The sequence below is a fragment of the Poeciliopsis prolifica genome, unplaced genomic scaffold, assembly GCF_027474105.1.
Source record: "Poeciliopsis prolifica strain line A6 unplaced genomic scaffold, Auburn_PproV2 SCAFFOLD001, whole genome shotgun sequence".
NCBI classification, from domain to species: domain Eukaryota; kingdom Metazoa; phylum Chordata; class Actinopteri; order Cyprinodontiformes; family Poeciliidae; genus Poeciliopsis; species Poeciliopsis prolifica.
In genome coordinates this window covers 21570848-21596681 of record NW_026562376.1, presented here as the reverse complement: position 1 = coordinate 21596681, position 25834 = coordinate 21570848, and the positions used below count along the sequence as shown (strand labels likewise).

The window sequence follows — 25834 nt, the reverse complement described above, 5'->3', positions numbered from 1 at the left end:
ACAGTGGCACTCAGAATGCTTATAGGGTCTTTCAAACACTTGATAATGAATAAAAATCTATTATTTGATCAATACTAGAAATAATCATGTCGTATTTTGAAAAAAATATATATATAAATATATATATCTTATCTAATTTATCAGTACAGCTTTCAAAGCGTATCTAAAACTAACAGCCAGAACCAGCCAACAACCTTAATTCATTTCATTAATGTAACTTTTATCTAAAAGCAACATTTTTAAACAAAATGTAATTGTATTTCTTACTCCTATCTCTTAATTTCTCATACAATATAAAATATTTCGAATTATTCAGATACCAAAAGAAGACAAAAATAAAAATAACGGACTCTGTGAAGCGCTCGCTATTCTCTGATATTTTCAACGAGTCTCTGAATGCAACACAAACACGTTTCGCATTTCTGTCTCGTTTCTCACGTAACACGAAATGGCCCCCCTCCAATAAAAAATCCTCCAGCATCACCAGAACCACGAGGTAGTGTAAGATTCATAGTCCCTGCAACACAGGGAAGCAGAAAACCGCAACATGATGACGAAAGAACCACTGAAATTAGAATTCCAGGTTTTATTTACTTACTTCCACAGTTGTCACAAAACAGAAAGGGCTTCTCTCTATTTTTTTTTTCAACAGTATGCATTCTGTGCACAGTTGTAAATTTAAACTATCTGGAAGCATGTCAGCTTTCATATATAGTAGATTCTTTTTTGCATATTGGCTATTAAACTGAACAGAAAACTAATTATTGTCTACTAAAGACTATACTAAATTGTAATAAACTAAATCCTCCGTTACCACTTATTTTTTAAATGCGCTTAATTGTTTGTTTGTTTTTTTTAAAGTGATCTTGATTCAAAAATCAAAAGGAAAACTACAAACCATCAACACAAAGGCGTTAATGGCTAACTTCTTTTCTCCACCAGGGGGAGCCCGTGCTTTTAGTTCTCAAATGATTTCTTTTTCTCATTTAGTCACCTCCGAACGTCTTCTTTATATTCAATGTTTTCTATGAAAGGACATTTTTAGATTCAGAGTTTGGTTTCTTTGCCAATTTTGTGAGGCTCGACATTTAGAATGTATTTATTTTTTTTGCAGTTTCCGTCCTAAGCTCCGGCCCTCCGTGCAGCTCCGGTGTCTAAAACATTCGCACCAGCGTTCCTCTGACAGAACGTGCTGATGACGCCTTTATCTACAACAACAACAACAGAACTCAGCTGCTCTGAAGCTAACTAGCCGGCCTAGTTATTCTGATTTTTTTAAACATATTTTATTTTTCGTATTGTTTTTATCGGTGTCTTAACAGTTACTTACTCACTCGAGTATGCAGTTAATGCTATAAAACCTCGACTTTAGTCCTTTATTTGTTTTGAATTTGAAAGTCTTTGTCTGCTAGCATGCTAGCTTTAAAACCGAGTGTAACTCGGAGCCTCTCCTCTTCCAGCTGAAGGTAACGCGTTTACTTAAAGTTACTGTTTGTGCAGTGTGCATCCATAATAATCTGCATGTAGCCTTTTATTGTGCAAACGCTTAGAAACTAGAAGGCGAGGATGTGAATAACGGGGCTGAGATGACTAGCCTGCATGGTCCAGTAAGCTAAGCTGTAGTCCAACTGTTTGATATGTGAAGGCGAGCATGCTGAATGCGGTTTTACATCACATTCATGTTTGGAACAAGTCCAGCAGGGCCGAGCTCACAGCTATTGTGGCACTTCCGTATTAATATTTGTAGCCTTTGAAGTGTAAATATCAACTGAGGTGTGCATGTGTCTTACAGCGAATATTTTAAGGTAGACATCAATAAGTGTCCAGAAGTTCCCAGAGAAAAAAAAAGTGAACTTTCAATAGTATGAAATTAGAAAATGTAAAAAGAAAAAAAAATGTGTAGGAAGAATGAATTCTGCTTTATGCCCAACACTTCACAGCCTTCAGGCTCTTTCTGACCTGGACATTTGCTGAAGGGTTATAAATGTCCATTTTGACGTATTCCGACTCTTAAGTGGAAGTGGTCTGCTATGATGAAGCTTATCAAGCGATCTGTAAATCTCTTCACTTGCCTGGTGCTTTAAACTGAAACTAGTCTTGCTTTGTATGACCAGTGAAACATAGAGGGATAAGCCACAGATATAAGAGGCTTAGCTTTTCAGAACACTGCACAGAGAAAATTAGTTTCGACATTGAATATTGCCCAACTTTAAATCAGTTTATTTTTTGGCTTGCCTGCCAATTTGAAAAAAAAAAGAAAAAAAAAAAGCTTTTGCTCTTTGGAGCTTCAGAGTATTGTAGATATTTGGTCGGGTTTCTATGTCCTCAGAGACAGAGTGAACGCCACATGAGCCAGAACTCCTGTCAGTGCATGCCTGTGAAACGTCTGTGTAACCGTGTGTGGAAAAGCATCATCAAGTCTAATGAATGCCGACGTTGGCGAACAAAAAAAAAAAAAAAAGTTAAATAATGTATGGCTCTCCAGAAACGCTGCAAAGCAAATCTGGTGTAAATCTATTAACAGTTTTTTTTCTCCTCGGGACTTTCACTGCCAGCTGTAAATCAGAACCATGGTAAATCCCGTTTCCACTGCCCAAAAAATAGGAGAGAAAAAAACAATAACAATTATGTTAAAATCTTAGAACAATTAAAATATGTTTGCATCTGAGTAAAATAGAGTACAATTCCAACACTTTTATTTGAGCAATTGTGTCCTTAAAGTAAAACTCAAATAGGTTCATTTTCCACAGTAATGTATTTCACACATGTATTTCTGGTATTTCTTGTAGTATCAAGAATTACGGCTTACAGCTTATGAAAAGTCAAAATGTATCTGAATACTGCACAAGACCTGCAAAAAAAAAAGAGTTTAAACAGAATTGCTACTTTATGTTTTCCTTAGAAAATCATTAGGGATTTGGCAGTGTTCCCACCCACAGTAAATCACACCATCCACAGGGATTGTGGGCCACAAACGTTTACGGCTAAAGAAGCTGACTGATCACGTGGGTTGTGAACAACCAAATGTTGAAACATTCAGTGGAAGGAAAAGGTGCAGGAATAAACAGAGCCTTGGTGGGATTGTGAAAAGGGAGAACATGTTGTTTATTGATCCGAAGTCCTCTTTTCAGACGTAAGTATATTTTGTTTCTTTCTAGTCAAAGAAACAAACAAAAAGAAAAAGGCTTTATTACTATTCATTTGTTTTCTGTTTCATTTTTGTCATTATGCTCTTGATTAAAAGGTTTATTTGTTGTGTTGATGTTAGACATAGTCCGGGTCCAAAACTTCACTGTATGTTTTTCTAGGAATCAGAAGCTGAAAAACAACGTGGAAAAATAACCACGTTATTTTACAACGTGGTTAAAATAAACTCTCCCGTCTTTATCGTCTTTCAGGGCGGAAATATTCATGGCAAAGCCAGAACACAAGACCTTCTGGTGGAGATTCTGACCTCCACCAGTAAAACACAAGCCTTTAATTATCCGTCGAAAAATGTCGCCGCAGAAAAAACTTCTCGTCCCTGTAAGCAGCAGGCGGAAAGCCGTGGACGACTTCTTCCCCTTTAACTCGCTGCCGGTGGAGTGCCAGCTGCACGTCTTGTCCTTCCTGAACGAGGTGGACAAGTGCAGCTGCGCGCTGGTTTGCCTGAGCTGGAGCTGCCTGGTCCGGTCGTGGAAACTGTGGCGGGTTGCTGACTACTCCCGGCGCGGCGCCTTCCATCTGGGTCAGGAGGGGCTGCTTGTTTCCAACCGGGAGTTTGAGCGATGGAAGGCCTGGGTCCACCACTACACCCACCACCTGATCTCCCGGCGGGCCAGCCTGCTCACGCTGAAGGCCAGCTTCGACCTGGGAGACCACTACAACAAGTGGAGCGAACTGCTGAGTCACCTGCTGGACAACGTCCACTGCAGAGACCTGAGCCATCTGGACCTCAACTGGACGTTTACTCTCTTCGAGCCACTGGACTTAAGAGTGCACTCCAGCTCCAGTTCACACCAGGACAGCATCACCAAGATGGACCAGGTAATTAACAGCATTGAGTGGTTGAGTGCAGGATAGACATACTTAGTATGGCAGATACAGCTCTAAAAAACACAGCTAAAGTAGAACAAGGAGAGTGAACGTTGTTATGATAGACACGTGATCAATATCAACAAATACATCTGATAGAATAGTCAATGTTCAATATGCAGAATATTCGCCGAACTCCGATCTAGAACCGCACAGCATTCTGGGAGATGTAGGTAGAGAAAATATTTGATCTGCTCAGCCTCTCACAGCTGGCTAAGCAAGATCGGTGGCAACAACTCACTCACTCCTCGGCTAGCTAGCAACAACTTGTAGAGTGACTTGTGCAGCAGCAGCTTCAGGTTTCACCACCGTGTCAGTTTTCAACTTGAAGTGAAAACTAGATGAAACGTGAAGGGTTATTCCACCAGTTTGGTAGTATTTCAGACATTTAAAACAAAAAAAAACTAATCATTATCTATATCCCCAAATACTGATATTAACTGATGAGAAATGCTCATATTATCGTATGTTTTTCAGCCATATCGTTCAGCCTTATGTGATCCATCAAAGAAAAAAGACATAATTAAACTGACGAGCAGTGGACCTGGGGCATTGTCTTCATAAAAGGAACAGTTCCCAAAGTTAGTTGTTGCAGTACCGCCATCCCTGGGACAAAGATAGAGACACAGCTGTACATAAAGTCACTAGACTGGGTGTACCTTCTATCGAAAGAACTGAGAGAGGCCAGAAAGATGATGGCATCAAATAATAGATAGATGGAGAGTAGCAGGAGAAAGTGGCACCTGGTAAACAGTGGCTGCAATGTTCTCCAGCAGTCTGAGCTTATAGCAGGAACTTTCTTCTTTTCTTTGGTTTGGCAGGTGACCAGCTTTCAAGAGCTGCTCGGCAAACTCACCCACAGCTGCCCGCGAATCTCCAAGATGCGTTTACATTTCGACTGGTCGGATCTGTCTGTGTCCCTGCTCACCCGGTTCCAGCAGCTACGAACCCTCGAGCTCAAGTACTTCTGGGTCTTCAAACTAGTGACGCCCTCCACGCTCCAGACGCTTACCAATTCCCTGCCCAACCTAAAGTCGCTGACTTTGCACATCCTGGTGCCTCTGAGGAACCTGGGGATCTCGTACACGTTGGAATCGGAGACTCTGGAGTTCCTGGACGTCTCGCCCAGCCGCGGTTTGGTTTTCTCCTGCCTGAAGCTGCCGGCACTGAGAGAACTCCGAGCCAAGAAAATAGTGCGCGGTATCACGCTGGATCGCAGGACACGGCTCCGGATCCAGAGCAGGTGGCCTTGTCTGTACCACGTCCTCCAGCAGGGGACGCCAAAGCTTCAGGCCCTGAACAACGAGAGGCTCCTTCCTACTTGGAGGGAGAAGAGCTACGGGGAGCTGACGGCCATCCTGGAACAGTCCTGCTACTGTGTGCAGCATCTAGACAGCTGGCTGTGGTAGTCAGCTGACTGAGACCGAAGATCCGTCTGTGTATTGCAAATTCCAGCCAAAGCAAAACGCTGCTTTCACTCCCCACATTGTTGCTCTTATTCCAACAAACTGTTTCCGCAAGAGGACACAGAAGTTGTGTGCTGCTGCAGAAGTAAAATAGGATGTGACTGCAGGATCCTCCCAGTTCCTAAACTGGAATCTGCTCCTTGTGTAAAAACACATGTAGGATTGAGGCGGTGACGCGCAGCAGAGTTGTGATCGTTTGTTCGATAATCTGCAAAAAGCAGCAGCGCTTCTTTCCGATCGGGCTCTGCTGCTGCACTGGTTAGGAAACGAGCAGAGCCACGAGAACCTGGATCAGGACTGAATGGAGGATAAAACCGCCATTATTTAGCTGGAAACTTTCTAAACCATTTGTTGTCAAGGAAAAGAGCAGCGTATGACTAAAGGCAAAATATTTTCAGGATTTATTTTCATGCAAGATGAAACGTTATGCTTTCATGCATGAACTCAGTTGAATATTTATAAAAATATGATGAAAATGATAATCATCAGCAATAATGTGGTTCTCTGAGTCATTTGGTTGTAATCTCCACTGATTTGATGGCGTTTCTGTAGGATTACAGTCAGAAATAAAGGGGGGCGGAGGGAAATCAAAATTTTAGAACAAATGTTTATACAGTTAAATAAAAAGTTTGACATTTCAGTCCCAATTTTTAAGTCTTAAGGAAGCTTGAAAAAAAAAAAAGAAAACAAAGTGGACATTTTTTTTCCAGACTTTTTTTCATATTCCAAAAACAAAACAACTGTTTTTAAATTAAGGATGACTTTTATATGTATCTATATTTAGATGGCATCCTTTGCAACCGCTCTGGTCTCAAATATCCATGCTTAAGTCACATTTTTTTATATTCCACTGTAGAAACACAAACCACCTTTGAAAGTATAGAAAACAATACAATAGATCTGCAACCATAAAGTTCGCTAACCATTATATAATCCTTTGCTCTTCTTCGCAGTATCATAGCGCAGTATCATGTTTGGCTTGTTTTTTTTACTGTGATTCCTGCTTCAGGAGCACTGTTACCTGTTCTAAGCAAATTATTTAAACTCAACAAACGCATAAACACTCTAGGAAACAAACATTGAACGTAGGGCGATACTCAAAAGAAGTAAATGTTTAGACAAGCAGAAACAGCAGCTGAAATCCTTCGCTATTGCGTTGATTTTGATCACTTTAAGAATGTCCTGATAGATTCACTACCTTGAACTAAAAGCGGCTGCTGTGCTGTTCGTTTGTCCTGTCGATTCTTCAAGATCAGGTCCAGATCCCCCCCAAAATTTCCACTTTTAAAGTTTACATTTTTACATTCAAGTAAAATGAAGAAAATGTATCACAAACTGTGCTTTATCAAATTGTATTTAGCGTAGAACAGGACTCATCCCAATTAGAGTGACCTTGTAATATTTCAGGGTGAAAAGCAAATGAATTGAAATGTTACAAAAAAAAGTTAACTTTTTTTAAAATTAAAAACGTTCTGCTCCTTTTTCTTAAAAATATATACAGTGTCTAACAATTCTCCAAAATATTTTGCCTTTCTTCTACCAGTTTCTCCAGACTGAGCCTTCTAAGCCTTGAAACGTGTCATGCCCTGTGCTATAAAATTTATGTTTGTTTGATTGTTTAAATGAAATACAGTTCTGTTTATCTTCAGATAAATGACGGAGAAGCATCAGAGAAGTTTGCACAAAAAAAGATGAGGTGAAAGTCAAACATGCAGACAATATTTAGGACTGAAAATTGCTGTAAGGAATGTTTCAATGGGCTTTTTAACTAAAGCCGCAGAGCAGCTCCAGTCTGGAAATGAGCTGAAAACGGTTTGTGTGTTTTTGCTCCCTGACTCTGCTGCTGAATACTTTCAACTTTTTGCTGTTAAGCCGGTGTAATTCCAATCACAGTCGGCCAGGAATGCAAAATGAGACTTAATTCCAGTGCTGGACCACATTGTTCAAAAGTGGCTGGAGCTCCTTTACAGTTTGTTTTGTTTGTGCCGTTCCTCCTCCAGTAAAAGGACCTGGCAGTTTTTTTTTTTTTTTTTTGAAGTATTTGTTTTCATGGTGTTTGAGTGAAGAACTCCCGCAGGTCTTGATTTTGCAGATATTTTGCACATTTCTGTCGCCTTGATGGAAAGTTTTATTCAGGAAGAGGGCGACGCATCACATTCCGAGACTCTTTGCAGAGAAATCCGGGCAGTTTAATCCGCAGTTTTCCTCCTGGCCAGCAGATGTCCCCGTTTTCAAAGATTTGGTCGTGAAGATTTCTGTTTGCTGCTGCATTGTGTAACAGTGAGCTTTTGGGTATTTAATGTGTGTGAGAGCAGCTTGACATTTTTCATTTTTGCTCTGTTGTGGTCAGGTTTCTTCTCCAGTTAAACACACCCGTGTCACTTCAAATTTTCAGAATGATATGAGTGACGAGTAATTTTTCCGTTTCTGAGGATTTCATTTGTCCTTCACATGAGCAGGAGGCGCTGACATTTGGACAGATGTTGTAAAATCTGGCCCACTTGTTTTTAAGAATAAAAAGACAGGTCTTTCAGGTTTTTTTTCATTGTTGTTTTTTATTTGTGCTACTGCATCTACTTCAGGAATAAATCCAGGAAACCCCAAAGTGTTCTCGAACTGTTCTGCCGTCTCTCATTGGGCCGATTTTTTTATTTTTTTTTCACCATTTTCCTTTCAAAGACAGAGTAAATATAAAATGCATTCTCAATGTATTATTTCATTTATTAAGAGAAAAGTGCTATCAAAACCAGCTGGCCTTTTGTAAAATGAAGAAAAGTTGATTGCCACCTTTGTAAGTCATGAACCAAGAGTCACCGTATTTTTTGGAGACATTAGTTTAATTTCCCCACCTACCCCAGATCTGAGTACCACCACATGTATAGAATTCAGAAAGTGAGACAGGACATGTCTGACAGCATGAAGTAGGCTAAAAACTCTCCATAAAAACATTCAAAAGTCATTTCTAATACTTTGGGACTCCAGGGATCTCTACGGCAAGAGCCGTAATCCACAAATGCGGAAAACGTAGGACAGTGGTGAACCGTCCCAGATGTGACTGGTCTACCAAAATCACTCTAAAAGTGCAACGGCTGCTCATCTGGCAGGCCACAAACATCCCAGAACATCTGAAGCGCTGCAGGCCTCATTACATCGGTTAAGGTCACTGCTTTTAACAGCAAGAAAGAAACTAAGCTAAAATGGTCTGAAAACCAAAACAAACCAAAGGTCCAAATCAAACATCTTGATGATCCTAAGACTTTTGGAAAAATATTTTGTGCACTGATTTAAAAAAAAAGCGTGCCTCCCATTATATATGGCAAGAAGAACACCATGTTGACAGTAAACCATGATGGTGGTCAAGTGATGGTCTATCATTTCTGTTCTACCAGAAAATCCCAGTGGAGAATTATAGAGACCAGTCGGCAACCACACTCTCAACTTCACTTAGGTTCTAGGACAATGATCCAAAGCTCCGCAGCAAGTCGACCTTTAAATGGTCATAAACAAAATTAAGGTTAAGGAGAGGCCTGGCCATCTGACTGAGCTTCCACAGCAAGACCTTAAATTATCTTTTCAAAGCTTCCATCCTGGCTGAATTACGATCATTTGAAGGAAGAGCGGAGCTTCGCTTGAGTGTGAAAGACGTATTTCAAATGCTCGATGGGAGCTGTTCCTGCCAAAGTAGGGTCATCACTCACGAGGTGTCGGAGTTCAGTATTTTTTCACGTGGCACCAGATATGTAGGTGTGACAATTTAAAGGTAAAACAGAAGACACCTACCTGTAAGGCGGCCAAACCTCTGATATGTGGCCTAAATTAAAAAAAAAAACAACCCGAAACACTGTCTAAGGTGCTTCACCAGAGTTCATGCTGTGTTTGTGTCTACAACGTTTTGTCTGAAACGGGAACATCTGGTCTTTTCACTAACAACCACCTTTTCCTATATCTGTTTGCCGATTCATAGCCCCTCGCCAGAAATTCGAGCACAGAGGTGATGGTGGTTGAGGCCTCCCTCAGGACGAGCCTTTGCAGCCAGTCCTCTCTTTTTCTTTTTTCTGCTCTACTCCACCTCTTTCATCCAGCCCCCTCAGACATCCTCTTCTCATTTGCGTCCTGTTTGCTGTGAGCTTGTCAATCTCGCAGGGCTTTCCTTTACGGATGCATGTCTTTGGAAACCTCCCCAGCGAGGACCTGCTTACCTGTTGGATGGGAACCCTTTGGGGAAGGGGAGGGGGGCTGACGACGGTGGCAGACTGAACACCTGGACTCCTGCTACAATCAGAAGACGCTCGTTTTCTTTCGTGTCACGACGGACACTTGGTGATGTTTGTTTTTACAGTTTGTGCTGTGTTTCTAAATAGGGGAAGCGAGGAAAGTGTGATGGTTTGGAAACTGCAGCCTTCCCTGAGGTTTACCTAACCCTCGCATTAGTGGTGAGCACCAAGTAACCGCCTCCAGATGTGTGAGAGAGAGCACTGCCTGACTATCTACAATGAACATCGCCCTCTTCACACTCCAACACTTACTCTTTGCTCCTTTGGCAGTGCCCAGGTTAATGCTTAATCCAAGCGCAGACCTATAATTTCAAAGCCAAGCCCTGTTTATGAGGGAGAAATAAGGTGGATGCCTGCAGATAAGTTGGTTTAGTTCACAGGTAGACGCGCTCAGAGATTCAACTTCAGCTGCGACGCCTCAGGGGTGGCCACAGGAAGCTGCCACAATGCCACGAAAATCGGCCTTATCCAAAGGTTTGGCCGTCGCCTTCGTCGTCCTGACGGTCTCTGCCATCGGTGGGATGATCTCCATGATGATTCTTTTCGAGATACAGACTTCTAACCTAACCATGACAGAGCTTCCAACCGTCCCGACGACGACTCTGGCCCCGCCGCCGGTCATGCGGCTGCCGAGGTCCCTGATTCCCGATCGATACCAGATCCTCCTCCATCCTCACTTCTACAGCAGGATCGTGGAAAAGGTGAACGTCACGACCCCGAACCAGACGCTGTTCTTCAACGGGAGCTCGACCGTGTTCTTCCGCTGTCACCAGCCGACGAAGCACATCTTCCTCCACAGCTTCGAGCTGAACGTGACGTCTCTGCGGGTGACAGACCACGACAAGAACGATCAAGTGACAGTCCTCTCACACCAATACCACGAGGACGAGTCTGACTTCTTGGAGATCGAGTTGGGGAAGAACTTAGAGACAGATGGGAATTACAGCTTGTCTCTGTCCTTTGAGGGAGAAATATCTGAGTATCTTCAAGCAATGTATGTGAGCAAATATACAGAAACCAACCTTGATGCTGTGAATGACACAATACAGGAAAGGTAAGTGATAAAAAAAAAACTGTGATGCTCTCTTAAGCTTAGGTGTGACAGAGAAAGTACAAAGATGATGTATGGAACAAGGAAATGCTTTTCTATTTGGAGAAACAACATATTTAAAAAATAAAATACTTCAATATGAAACAATAATCCAGTTTAATTCTAAGGAAAATATTTAGGCTTTTATACCATTAAGAAATAAAACTTTTAACAGATATTTAAAACTTAAAAGATCTTAAACGTGACACGCCAAAAGAATAAATATATATTTTTTAAAATAAAAAAAGTAAATATTCTGGATCTCCATTATAGTCTTTCAAGTTCAAGTCTTTGTTTTCTTGAGGTAAATAGTGATAACACAGTCTTGCAGTGTTTGGCCCAATTTGGTTCCTCGACTTTATGAGATGGTAAATAAATATCCCCATGTTTGACAATTTTAAATATTCTGTCTTTAAAGTATAGAAGGCATCCCTGTTTGTTTCTCTTTTGATTTTACTGCAATGTCTCTTTCGTAGATTCCTCGTAGCCACAAATTTGGAGCCAACGAGTGCGAGGAGATTGTTTCCATGTTTTGACGAGCCCGACATGAAGGCCGTTTTTGAGCTGACAGTAATCCACAGAGTGGGTACATTCGCTTTATCAAACACAGTACCAGAAAGTAAGCAAACAAGTACAATCAAACAAAGCAGAAATCCTAATTTTTAGGCCTGATGCACTGACTCGTGCTATTGTGTATCATTTTGTTTTCTCAGGAACCTCTATTATGGATGAAGAGTGGAAATACACACAGTTTAATCCAACGCCAAAGATGTCAAGTTATTTACTTGCCTTCACAATCTCAGAGTTCGAGGCCACAAATTCCCCAGAAAATCGTGTGAAAATTCGAGTGAGTGTGAACTTGCAAGTCTAAGAAATAGCTCGTTGTTCAGCATTCGGGTTGGTAAAGTAATTGCTAAACAATAATTGGTGGGACTTTATTTGACGGCTTGTGAATAAGACTGACATGACGCCGTCATAAACATGAATAAGTCTTCATGGAGATTTATGACTGCTGTCATAAAGTGTCATTTGGTAAATCATGAGACTTTTAAGACAAAGTTGACATCATTCAAAATGTCTTGGCTATGACAACTTGACATTAACCAATAAATTATGATCTGACATAAATTTGTCATAAAAGTATTACTGATTAAACTTTAATAACATTGAGCTACATACTCAGTTTGCAGTCATCTGTATTGTTGTTCAAACTGATGGAGCTAAGAGATGGCGACAGAGTCGTGATCTTTCAGTTCAGCTGTTTCATGATGTTATGCCTGGTTTACTTCTAAAACAATCTTGTTTCTGAAGAATGAGCAAGATGACATGTTTGTGTTTTTCTCATGCAGACCTACGCCCGTCCTGAAGCCATTGCAGCCGAACACACGGATTACGCCGCCAGAACAACTGCGGAGATCCTCGAGTTCTACGAAAGGCATTTTGAGATGCAGTTCGGACTGGAGAACCTCGGTAAAACTACAGCACCCAATTTTAAAACTTGACTGACGGACCAATGCAAAATGTGACAATTTTGTTCCATTTCTTGAATTGAAAACCAGATATATGTCTATTTTATCTTTAACCACTTGTTCTCAAACCACAACAAAGACCATTATATAACTTAACAATCTGTCAAAGCAGAATCATACAGGTTGCGTAACTTATGATTTGATTTGTATGTGTCCTTTAGATCAAGTTGCTCTGCCGGACTTGGAACCGTTAGCAATGGAAAACTGGGGTCTTATCACGTACCAGGAAGGAGCTTTGCTCTATGAGGAAGGAGTGTCCTCATGGCTGCACAAGGAAGTAATCGCCACTATCATTGCTCATGAGTTGGCACACCAGGCAAGTGTTTCCTGGAATGACACACATACATTAAAAAATGTCCAACACCTCATGGACATATTCACTGTCATGACAAGTGGCACCTTCTGTAGGCGAAGTCGAGTTTTGCAGCAGGTCGATTGCTGAATTTTTGCTTCGTCAACAGTGGTTTGGAAATCAAGTGACGATGAAATGGTGGAATGACGTTTGGCTGAACGAAGGGTTCGCCACCTACATGTCCTACCTCGCAGTGGACCATGCTGAGCCGAGTTTTCAAATAGTAAGTTCGGGTTGGGCGTCCCCTCGTCCACTAGTTGCTCCCAAAAGCAGCCAGTGTTTTACTGAACTACTTTAATCCTCACCAGGCCTCCATGTTCTTAGGCTTTCATCATCACCCCAGACACGTAATCTGATGATCTTTGGTTTGAAGCAGATGTCATTTCTCAGCTCTTTCATCCAAAAGGCTTCTTCATCTCTGACTGACTGACTGACTGATAAGAAGTCAAAGTATTTGACCTTTAGTTGGGTCTTCAGCACTTCAAACATCTTTAAAGCTTTAAAAGTTGGATAACTCTTTCATATTCTCTCATAAAGCCTTTAAAATACATATAACGAATCGCAGGTCGGATAAAGATATGTATCATTTCTATTTTTTGACACTACAGGACCTAAGTAGACATGCGTGTCTTTTTCAATCTGCATTCTTGACTCATATCTCCTTTAATGTGTAAAGACTGCTAAAATTAAGAATGTATATCTTTGACAATATAGGGTGGGATCAGATCTACTTTGTATGTCAAAATAAAGCCACATTTTCACCAATTACATCAGCAAACCTTTTCCTCAATAATCTACTTCCAACTTGTACACTTTTCATTAAAGAACCTTTTTGTCATTTTTTTGTTTTTTTACAGATGGAGAAATTAATTATGGATGACCTTCATGCAGCGTTGGAGGAGGATGCTCTGTTGACGTCCCATCCTCTCAGCGCTCCACCGGAGGACGTCCAGACAACTGGTGAGATCCTCGGGATGTTCGATGCTATAAGCTACAGCAAGGTAAAGTACCACACATACGTTGATTTTTTTTCTTTTTTTTTTTGGTTGAGCTTTTAGAAACATGCCTTTGAACATCATTATGTTTTAAATGAACACTTGCATTCGGAGTGTTTCTCTAGGTTGGGAAATAAAAGAGAATCACATAAAAAAAAAAATTAATGAAATTAGACAAACTGAAAAGTCTTGAAATGTTTTTTTTTTCCCCCAAAGCTATATTTTGCCAGTGTAGTTTCAAGCAAAAAGGGTATTACGAAACAATTTTGTCCATGTCTTTTTTAACCAGAAATATTTCTAAACAGACAAAGTTACATTTCGTCTAATAAAGATGAAGTTGTGCTAGACTTTCTTCAGTTCGCTGACCTGCAGGGCCTAGCAACAGGTGGGGGAGGAGAAGTGCTGCTCGCTCTAAACTCAGGGAAAACTCCAGGGACATCGTCACCCTCCTAAAGGTGTGACGTAACATTTTAGGCAGCTTTGAAATCACACCTTTTAAAGCTTTGGCGTTTGCTGATGCCTCTCACCTGTGTCCACGACTAACCGGATGTATTTATCTCACAAGGATGAGAAGCTTTGGTTTCATGTTTTATGTTCTTTAAAGCATCAGCAAATCCAAAAATATTAAAAACATGCATAACAAAGACAATTGACAATTTCCAGCAGCAAAGATGGCAAAAGAGAAAAGGTTTTCTTTGGATCCAATTGGTTTCGCCTCTTACTTTGTCAGAACGTGAATTTGGGTCCTGAACCCAAATCGCTGGGGCAAATTTGGTGAGTCTGACAGCGCGGTGACTCCACAACTCTGGGGATAGTTTTTGTTTTCGGAAAATGTCGGTTTAATTTGTCTTTAATGCTAATTTGTCCTTTTCCGTTTTGCTGAGTACGAAATGTCACCTTGCTAATATTTCCTGGATATATTAGGTCTTCGATCAGATTTCTCTTGTTTTTCTCCTCTGAAAGCATCTGTTGTGTTTACAACAAGCCCTGGTTTCGTGTACTCCGCAGGGGGCCATGGTTCTGAGAATGCTCGCCGACTATGTGGGAGAAAAAGTTTTCGACGACGGCATCAGAGTAAGGCACTGATATAAGCCATGATAATGGTGCTACAATCCTTACAAATACTTCATCCTGTTAAATAATACTCATTTAATTGATGTTAAACAAGCTATAGAAAAAGAATAACTGCTACAATTTCTACAAGAAGAAATTTCTTCATTTTTAGACATCCACCACTTTATTTCTATTTTTGGATTTTGAAATAAATAGCAAAAACAATACATTTATTTCTACGGCATTTTGCTATTTGTGGAAGCTGATGTAAAACGAAAGCACACAGTTTCCTAATGTCAAGAATAATAAATTGAATTAATTTAGTACTGGCACTCTTGGTGTCATTTTGTTGAAATTCAATCAAATTATCCCGCAAACACACAGAAAAACTTTTGAAAGCTCTTTTCTTAAATTAGATTTTGACAAACACATGCTCTTCCTTGACTTCATCCCAAGCTGTGGAAGTTTGAGGAACCACAAGTTGCAGACGTCTGGCTCAGATGAGTCAGAGTCTTGCACACATTCACTGGGACTCAAAGGTGGTCTCTGATCCCTGCATCATGACTTTGTCTATTTGGAGTTAAAACCAGACAGCCTCCGGTCAAAGCACAAACAGTCTTTAGACATTTCCAGTACACCATACTCATATGAATCACACCAAGGCCAATGGGAAACCAGAGCGGAGCAGGTTTCTAATTTGATGAGTCGACCGAGTGTCGCGTTGACATCACCGACTATCGAAATCGTGTTTCTGAATTCTCTGCTTGTGCAAGCAGGCTTGCTAAGTGTAAAAGAGGATTTAAAGGTTCTCTGATTCTGTTTGGTGTCCAATATTGTCAGTATCGTGTGGACCGGCCTTCTCAAAATGATCAGTTTCAACTGTGAACACATGCTGTGCAGAGAAACAGTGAGGCTCGACTCAGACTTAATTCTTTGATTTAGAGAGAACTGCAGGAGCCCAGCGCTTTGTTAAAAATGTTTACTTTTCTTGTTTCTCAACACCTTTTTCCCTGATTTTTAGGCTTACCTTAAAGCGCACAGAGGAGGAAACGTTGAACCAAAGGACCTGTGGGATTTCATTGAAAACGTAAAAAAAAAAAGTCTTGTGGTTTTCAATCAGCAATTGCATCAAGTATTAACATCTGAGCTCAAACTGATGGCTGCGTACGACTGGCTTGTGATTATCTTTCCAGGCCCGTTATGGAAAATCCAATAAAAAAGTTCCTGAAATCATGGAAAATTGGACCAATCAAATGGGTTATCCTGTCCTTACCATCGACACCACCAGCGGAGCGATCTCCCAGAAGCACTTCCTCTACAACAGCTCTGCTGTATCCAGGTATGGGCTGTTTTTTTTTTTTTTTTTTACTGTTTTTTTACCATTTAATGGTAAAGTCCAGCCAAAGTCCAGTCTAAATGAACAGCAATAATCAATTAAATAATTTAATTGTAAAAAGTAATAAAGCGCTAAAGACTTCTGCATATTTTACAAATATTTGTTGGTTTAGTCATAATTTTGAAAGTAATTTGCAACCAATTATTGAATGTAATTTGTAGTGTGAATGTTAAAGCTGTGAAATCTCACCAATGGTCTTGAAACTATGGAAATTAGTAAGAGATTTTTTTTAATTTTATTTTTTCTGTACTACTGTAGGTCAATGCTGCTTATGGGCCCTTTGAATGTCACTGGATTGTGACTTTATGTATATATATATATATATATATATATATATATATATATATATATATATATATATATATATATATATATATATATATATATATATATATATATATATAAGGAAAAAAGTCAAACTTGATCTCTGTGTAGGAATTATATAAATTTACTTCTTACTTCCAACAGTTTCATTAGAAGCAGTCAGTATTACATGTGAGCCTGTTTGTCTCACTAGTCATAATCATAGATTTGCCTTCTGTTAAAAAAAAAAAGAAGAATGTTTTGGCAAAGTTACAATCTGCTGAATCTCTTACTGTCAGATTCAGCTTTTAAAACACAGACAGAAATTCCCTGCAGGCCAATTTGCTTTTTATCTCCCTGTCAGGCCTTCATGAAATCACTGCTGATCACAGCTGAGCATAACTTCAGACCTGCAGAATGCTCATTCATTTATTTATCTTTACTGTGTACGGCGGTGGAATGATTTGGCAAACTGTGATCTGGTCTTCATGTTTTATTCGACCCCTCCTGCAGCTGCAGCATAAAGTGTCGTCACTGTGCAGCTGACCTGATGTCCTTTATTTCTGTCTGTTCTGTTGTCCTTAAAAAGACTTAGAAGACTGTACGCTTCGATTCAGAATGACTTTCTGCATTATGAGCGCTTTGGTCACATTTTAATGTATAATTTTATTTTATTCTATTTTTTTTTTATTTAGTCTATCGTGGGACATTCCCGTCACATTCACTTCAAATATCTCTGGACTGAAGGATTTCTTGCTGGATAAGGAAACACCTGGTAATGTGCTTGAACACACAGTTCAAACCCCTGACACTCACACAGCAATAACTAAATCAACATTTATGTCTCTTGGAAGCCAAAGATAATGAGAACAACGAAGGAAAGAAAATGCTTATTTTCCTCTAGATATTATAGAAATCTTAGATATAATCTTAGCTTTATGTCTTAGATATAAACCAAAAATCCTCTTTTAAAAACACATCTGCTTCGGGTTTGGTGTTTTGTTTGCATGCAGGGCTGTTTGGGGATTATCTTTGTGCCCAGAAGCCTGGATTGTTTTACTTTGTCCTGGGAAACAGAACTGTTCTGGCCTTGTTTGGCGTTCTTTTCCAAAATCCTCAGTTTTGTGCTGAGTTTAAAATCGTGTTCTCCAAACATTTTCCCCCCGGAACAGACAGGATGGAGGAATTCATTTCAAAGAAAGGAGAGTGGTTCCTGGTTAACGTCAACGCCACTGGATACTACAGAGTCAACTACAACCAGGAGAACTGGGAGCGCCTGCTGTGGCAGCTGGAAACAAATCCATCGGTGAGTTAGCAGCTGAACCCAATGCTTTTCAGATTATTCTCAGTCAAATGTTTTACCAGACAAGAAAAAACCCTGGACACTTGTCCTTTAAGAGGACAAGGATCGAACCCTTCAAGTGAACAGACAAAAAAATCAGGCAGAGTCTGAATTAAGTTTATCAGCAACTATAAAAGCATCTGAATAGGAAAGAAAAAACTTTTTTTTTAAAGGTGGGGCACAAGACTGATTTTGGTCTGGGGAGCTACATGCTCCCCAAAAACCTCCAGGGCTCATTGGCAACTTTTTCAACAACTGTTGTTAATCTCGACCAGATGATGTCCAGCGCAGCCAACACACACACATAAAGCAAACCGTCAGCCAAACGCTTTCAGAGTTACGAAACCACAGGGACTTACGCCGCTCTGAATCTGTATCAACAGTCTTATCTTATGTTTAATTGGAGTATTTTTTTTTTTTTATCCTTCCAGAATAAAGTCCTTATTTGGAAAGTTAAAGTAAGAAAAATAAACAATGTCTTCCCAAGTTCCCCAATAAAAAAAAACCCTCTTTTTTTATTTTAATTGTGGCCCACGCTTTCAGAGAAGATACTCCTCAGACGTTTGTAAAACTTAGATGATGGACAAGAAATGACCGATCATTTCTGTAATGAAAACACTGAGAAAAACTTTGACAGGAATAAACAACATCCTGCAGGCAAGATCCATAAATACATGAATGAGTGGAAGAACTTAACCAGGGGGGAAATTACTGCTCGGTTTCCTGGAATGCGCCTGAGGAACATAGAGTAAGAATAAAACACTCACGCAGTGAAAACAAGTTTTCAACATGTTTTCCTAAAAGTTCAGATCTTTCCACTTAAATTACAAACCGTGCCTGGGATTATTTCTTGGGCTTCTGAGTGGGATTTGTTTCACAGATGATTTTTGGGACCCAGTCGTCCCAATAAACATATCCAACCAGAGCAAACTTCATTTTTCACCTTTAATATGGATTAAAGGTGAAAACCCTTGGAAGTCTTGACATTTGGATGCTTCATTAAAACACTGAGTTCTCTCGTTTGCAGCGAATCCCTCTGATGAACCGAGCGCAGCTCATTGACGATGCCTTCAACTTGGCTAGGTACTGATATTTTTACATTATTTTTCACAAATATTGAGAGGAAAAAGGATAAAATTTCTGGGTCAAATTGAACGTTGGATTCGGCTTGACCCTAGTTTGTTTAAAGAGGAACTGCTTCTCGTTTGAAGCAACACCGAATGAAAGATTTCGTAACCTGCTTTGATCTGCTCATGTATTTTTGTAAAAAAAAAAAGAAGTGTCGAGTTATTTATTTGCAGACATATTTGACTTGAAGGAGTATTTGTAGGTTGAGAAACAATGCGCCCATGTAAAAACAAACCTGCAGCTTAATGAAACAAGGATCACTTCTCAGCAGTCTCTGCAAACCGTCTCTACCATCCTCTGTTTTTCTCAGAGCAAAGCAGGTCGACGTGACTCTGGCTCTGAAGTTGACCCGTTTCCTCCGTAAAGAGACGGCTTACCTCCCCTGGGAATCAGCCGTCAGGAACCTGGAGTACTTCATCCTGATGTTTGATCGTTCCGAGGTTTACGGCCCCATGCAGGCAAGCCCCAATAAAATGCTTAATACAATAAAGCACGTAGAACATTGTCTTGTTTTACTATATAGGGTTGTCTTACAGCCATGTTCGGTGGCTATAACGTCATTTTTACTAGTTTACTCCTCTTAAAATTGATCTAGTATTTAATATGCAGATGTTAGAAAAGCATGCTCTGGAAAGTCTTCTCTGAATCTCTCTTCCTCTCTCTGCAGCTTTATCTTCGACATCAAGTGGAGGAGCTTTATGACTTCTTCAAAAACCAAACAGACACCTCGACTGTCCCAGAGGATCACTCATTACAGTAAGCAGAAATCTCCTGCTCTCGATCTGGAGCTTTAAACTAGCAGGTTAAAGTCTGCAGGTTAATCATGACCAGATTTGCCTGTTTGAGGTCTATAAAGTTCACAGCCAGAGACTTTTTATGCCGAGTACTTTGGCACACGGGGCACTGGCATCCGTCTGACGGCAGAAGCATGCAAATTATATATTGGTCAGGGATTTCATTTCCTGCTTTTGGAAAGTCAAGTATACTTGATTCTTGCAATTTTTTTTCCCCTTCTGACACAATTTTCATTTGAATGTCACCAATTTTACCTAAGCTGGTTCTGAGGACAAAAGGTTTGACGTCACACGTTGCAAACGTAAACTTGAATTAGTCATTCAGAAATAATAAAAATAATGATAATAATAAAAAGAAAAAAACAGTGTTATTGAAATTTGCAGTTTACTTAAAGTTGACAATGAAAAGTATTTAAATGTGTTGGTTTTTTGTGACTTTCAAAGGCACAACCAGATCACTGCCATCGAGGTGTCCTGCTCCAACGGACTCTCAGATTGCGTGGAGATGGTTACAGAGAAGTTTGCTGACTGGATGGAGGCAAACGACACCAACAAGTATGGCTTGAGATAAATATAACTTCTGCACCTCTGTTTTCTGAAGAGTCACAGTTTGACAGTAACTGTAATAGCATCCCTTGCGTTCTGTAGCTTCACTCTCTCCAGCAATGATTTAGGAAAGGTAGGTGCTGTCTGCTCACTTTTTTGTGTCTTTTGGTGTCGCGGCGTCGTGGTTTATTCTAAAGTTGCACCCCACTGGATTTTAGAAATTACTTTATCGTAAAAATCTAAAAGTATCTGCCGAAATTGAACTAACAAGGAACTCCGGCGTTTGTCATTTTTGTTGTGATTTTCTCCAGTCAGTTTTCTGAAACGTCTACAGGTGCAAGCTTTAACCGTCACTGCATGTGTTGCATATGCCAGAGTAAATGTGGTTGTGTATCAGTCCACAATTGCATGTAATTATAGGCCATTTCAAGCAGTTGTGGGGAGAAGCTGATGCACAGTTGCGTGTGATGTTAGCGTGTCAGCAGCAGCCCACAACTGCTTGTTAGTGCATGTGATGTTTGTGTGATGTATAGTTCAATGGTCGTTGTTACGTGAACAACCAAGAAATTTGACTTATCTTTGCAAGTGCTTATGGAGGACCGATATAAAGCATAAACATGTAAACTTCAGAGGAAATAATATAATAAAGAAAACATATGCGCATGCATTTTCAGCCATCTTTTTTAATCACGAATAAAAAAAGAAGTGTTGTGTTGGGAAGTTTGTTGACGGAAACGTAGCATAGAAAGACAACCTTTATTATTCCCCATGTCACATCAGAGCTCTGTTCTGCTTTCTGTGTTCAGATATATTTATCTGTCTCCGCTGCGTACTGACAGTCAGAAAATCTGTGAGATCTGCTGAAAGCTCAGTGACGAGGCAAATCCCTAATCAGTAAGACAAGCCCATTAGCATGATCGGTGACCGCAGTCAGTCACACGTGTTGGTCAGTAATGTGCGTGACTAATTTAGCAAGTTTCAGGTGAGAAACTCAGCAGTTCATTACTGCAGTTTCTGCATGCGCAGCAGCCATGTTGGATTTTAGGGCAGGTTATTGAGGGACATTCCAACATTTGAGGCCAGAATGTGTAACTCAGGAGGAATACCAGCTGTTTCTGGTGTCGGACTTAGATGTTAGAAAATGGCAGCACATCAGAAACAGCACAAATGCTTCACAGAGCCCAGTGACTTATTTTCATTCGGACCCATATAAAAATAAGTTTTGATACACTGACATGCAAGGCAAAATGGGCCACAAAAAGCAACTTAATGTAATCTGAACAGGGAGAGTGTGAAAATATATGTATTTAAATCCAATCTATGTTTAAATCATGTCTGAGTAGTGTAATAGATGTTAGGTAGAAGTTTCTATGTGTGGATATTTCTAACCCGATTGAGCTCAGGTTGAATAAATATATTAAAGAAACATAAAATCTAAATAAAATAAATAAATAAAATATATATAGGCCTATATTCCACGATCCAGAGCTACTTCATTTCAAGCCTTTTAGCTGGCTCGGTCCGTCAGCGTTTGAATAGATGGCAGAGCGTGACAGGACACAGACTGAGGCAACAGTTCTGCATAAACAGTACGTTTTCAATCAGTTTACTGAGGCATTTCTCTGTTTGTCATTCAGCATTCATACCAATTTGCGGTCTGTAATCTACTGCCAAGCTGTGGCCGCTGGCGGGAAGAAGGAGTGGGAGTTTGCCTGGGAGAAATTTCAGAGCTCCACCGACACCTCAGAGAAAGACCAGCTCAGAAAAGCTCTGTCCTGCACCAAGAAGACTTGGCTCCTCAACAGGTGATGAGAATAATAATAATAATAATAATAATAATAATAATATAATAATAATAATAATAATAATAATAATAATAATAATAAAAACAAACAAACAAACAAAAAAACACCTTCATAAAGTGAATTACAGTCATGCCAGATGTTGGGAAGCAGACAGTGAATCAGAACCTTTCTTATCTTACAGATACCTGTCGTACACTTTGGACCCTGATAAGATACGGCTGATGGACGTCACTTCCACTATTAACCTCATAGCGCAAAACGCCGCGGGTCAAGCGCTGGCTTGGAACTTCATGAGAGCCCACTGGGATTACGTCAGTCAGGGGTAGGTCCATGTTTGGGTCGGAAGCGCCTCTGAAACACGGACTTTCTCCGAGGATGGGGAGGAAGGAGCTGTGTTATTGTCGAAATGTTTTTGGGCAACACTGTTGCCCTCTGTCACTTTTGTAAAATATTTTTCTTTAGAGGACTTTAAACAGTGTGATGTAACTCATTTGTGATTTTCAGCTGTAACTATGGGGAGGACAAAACAGTTAAAGTTCAGATTTGGACAAAACTGGAACTTTTCTTTCTGAAACAGCAAATGGTTTCACTGTGTTTAGAGGATCGATGGATCCAGTTTGTTGTCTGTGGGAAAATTCATATTTGCCACTACTGAGTTACAAATTTGTCGACACATGTTTAGCATTATGACTGTTGTGTTTTAAAAATATATAATAATACAGTAGAGCAAGGGGGGGTGTATTGACCACCCTGATGATGAAAACGCCCTTAAACAACATATATGGTCAGCGCTGCTTTTTTTTTTAGCTACAAATAAACATAAAGTTTTGTAATACCACCAACTAGGTCCACTTCAGGACAAGAGCTGAGCCAAGAAGACGGTTCTTGGGAGGCGTTGTTTACAGAGGCTTCGTGACAATTTAATTGCCCGCGTTAAAGTGAAGTCGTAAAAATGAGCATTTCATAGAGTGGCTTATAATCCTGCCCTGTGTCCACAAGGACAAAGGTCCTGAAATGTAATCAGAGCTTATCACTCCTCACCATAAAGTCTCCACTGTTTACGCTATAACCGGGAAGCGTATCTAAGTATATATATGCACAAGATACAAGATTTTATTTAATCACCAGTAGTTGTTTATCTAAAGCAGTGAGTGTCGAACTCATTTTGATCGTGAATGTTCTTGAAGGGCCAAAATGTGTCAAAATGTATTGGCAAACCCCCACTTGTTAAACTTGTTAAAATGTCAATGAATTCTCAAAATGGAATAATATTGAACATCTTTTCAGTTCCTCCAGGATTCCAAGATTGCTCTGTGATTTCATCAAAGTGTTTTTGTGGCACCAGTTTGGAAATATTTGCGATATTTACGTTTATTTATGAGAGTAAATGCGATTTGTTATTACTCGCTGTACAGATCGTGGACTGTGATCTGACAGCAGTTAAGGCTGAGGCAGCTCTTTAGGATAAGCAAAGAAGTTATTCACGACTTTTGAGAAAAATCTGTGGTCAACTCCCAATTATATATTAGTGCAAACAAGTGCGGGGATTTGTTGATTTTGTGAATTCTCAAGAAACTGGAGGGACTGATTGACATAATTTGGCATTAAACAGATACAAACTGCATTGATTGGATTGATAGCGTAATAAATAATAATAAAACACACTTAGTGTTCAGTCTAGAATCTAGAGGGCCACGTAAAAGGCTATGGCGGGCCAGATTTGGCCCACCAGCCTTGAGTTTGACACGTGTGACCAAAAGTAAATTAAAAAGCAAACGTGCTCCACCCTCTGCTCTGCTTGATTTACTGGTTTCTTCAGCTTCTTCACTTGTTTCCTTAAATGCCGTTGCTGCTGTTTTTACAGGGATGCTGCTTCGCTGGTGATGGGCGTGACCAGAAGGTTCTCCACACAGTTTGAGCTGCAGGAGGTAAACGTTGAATAAATGCCACACCTCGAACCGAGTTTAACTCTGATTATCTGCTTATATACCTAATCAATCGCAAATTGATCACGACCAGTCCGGTTCAAACCAAAGTTTGGTCGTTATTTATTTATTTATTTTGTCGACTCTTGAGGTCTGCCCCTGACTTTAATGAGTTATCAAGTTTATTTGTGTTTCTCCAGATCTTTCCTCATATTACTTAATCAGTTGAATGTGTCAAAGGTCACTGGCCAAACACCATGTTACGTTAACTGTGACAGTAATACGAGTCCACTGGTCAAAGTTTGGCTTTGTTTGTTCTTGTAAAAAAAAAAAAAAACTTTCAGTTTCTTTTAAACTAAGTGGGTCATATAAATATATTATAACTCTCAAGTCTTCATTTCTCTTCTGAATTATATTTCAATCTTCTAAAAATGTGAATTTAGTTTTCTATTTGAAACACACACACATCACTTCCTTGTTTCTTTTCTTTTTTTTCATTTGTGTCCTATCTTGATAAGACTTATAAAAATAAATTATTGGACATCGCCCAGCTATTTATCTAATTAGTAACTTTTATCTTTAAGATTTGTGTATTATGTTTAGCTAGCAAGAGTCTGGCAAAGGAATTTGGCCACTGCAGTAAAATCATATGATATACACACATCTTTTATGCTTTCTACAAATCTCTGAGGTCTTCTGGAAAATATGTGTGCAAACGATTACAATACTTCCTAACAATTATGAGTAGTTTCACTGACAGCGAGGGCTCTTTCTGTCGGATTTGGCTTCCACATTTTGGGGTTTTCAATTACGTCAATTTGTGCCTCCAGCTGATTCACTTCAGGGACAACGCAGAGATGAACGGCGCTTACAGAGCCACACTTCAGGCCATCGAGCAGACCCAAGTCAACATCCAGTGGGTCAAGGAGAACCACGACACGGTCCTGGAGTGGTTTGAGAGAGAGACTGCCGATCTCGAATGATCAAAGTGCCAGATGTTTTGCGGCCCGTCGGATCGGCAGTCAAGCCGGTTTTTCAGCCGACCCCAGTAAATCTAAGTAGAGATGAAAGTTAAAGGATTTTACACACCTCTGTCGATCAGACAGAAGCGGCACGACGTGCAGCAGAGACAACAAGAGAAGTGTGCTCTTGTTTGTGTGAATAACAACGGACCTTATTTATAGTGTACTCAATGCAAATAGTTAAAACATAGATTTTGTTCCCCTTTATGAATTGTTTGTTTACTGCTGGAACATCAATCCATTGGTAAAGATGTTCCTGTATGAGATTACTTGTGTGTGTTGCTGCTGATTTATATAAATGTAATGAATATATCTTATTTTCTTTTTTCTTTTACGGACTGACAGTTTGATTGTTATTTCACTGTCCCAAACACAACCTGCGTTAAAAAGAATCGTTGATAAAATTTCTCAAATGAACCGGTCTCCATGCTGCTGCTGGTTCCCAAACACACACAAACATCCAGACTGACACATGAAAGTCTGCCTGAGCGTGAATGTTGAAATCAAAGAATCCAATTACTGTCATTGCATTCATTTTTGCTGAAATTGTTATTTTTAATAATAAAACATCAACCGCAAGCCCTTTTCATTTGGTCTGTTATTTTAGCTTCAGTTACAGGAAATGCCACGCTGTCCGAGTCCCAACTGAGATCAGATGTAATCAGACACAACTTGTTTTAATTACCAGTTTGTTTTTCGAAGGATTCCTTCATTGCACAGCGAGCTTGTAGCCATCTAGA

At 39.9% G+C, this 25834-nt stretch overlaps 2 protein-coding genes across 3 annotated transcripts; both read left to right on the top strand.

Annotated features, from left to right (window-relative positions):
- Nucleotides 1-1209: 1209 nt before the first annotated feature.
- si:dkey-12e7.1 (uncharacterized protein LOC557553 homolog) lies at nt 1210-8078 on the top strand. Of its 2 annotated transcripts, none has more exons than XM_055030195.1 (3): nt 1210-1466; nt 3399-4026; nt 4896-8078. In XM_055030195.1, exons 2-3 carry the CDS (start codon nt 3496-3498, stop codon nt 5481-5483), a joined length of 1119 nt encoding a protein of 372 aa, XP_054886170.1. In that variant the 5' UTR covers nt 1210-1466; nt 3399-3495; the 3' UTR covers nt 5484-8078. The 2 variants fall into 2 exon arrangements, with proteins under 2 accessions (XP_054886170.1, XP_054886244.1); XM_055030269.1 differs by lacking the exon at nt 1210-1466 and adding an exon at nt 2841-3133.
- A 1591-nt stretch (nt 8079-9669) lies between these two features.
- anpeplb (alanyl (membrane) aminopeptidase-like b) lies at nt 9670-25673 on the top strand. The gene is made up of 20 exons (XM_055028378.1): nt 9670-10868; nt 11381-11523; nt 11618-11751; nt 12254-12374; nt 12595-12749; nt 12895-13008; nt 13643-13786; nt 14789-14854; nt 15855-15920; nt 16027-16172; nt 17228-17307; nt 17705-17838; nt 18902-18957; nt 19313-19460; nt 19670-19758; nt 20241-20351; nt 21980-22147; nt 22329-22469; nt 24012-24075; nt 24903-25673. Exons 1-20 carry the CDS (start codon nt 10261-10263, stop codon nt 25053-25055), a joined length of 2841 nt encoding a protein of 946 aa, XP_054884353.1. The 5' UTR covers nt 9670-10260; the 3' UTR covers nt 25056-25673.
- The last annotated feature ends 161 nt before the right edge of the window (nt 25674-25834 follow it).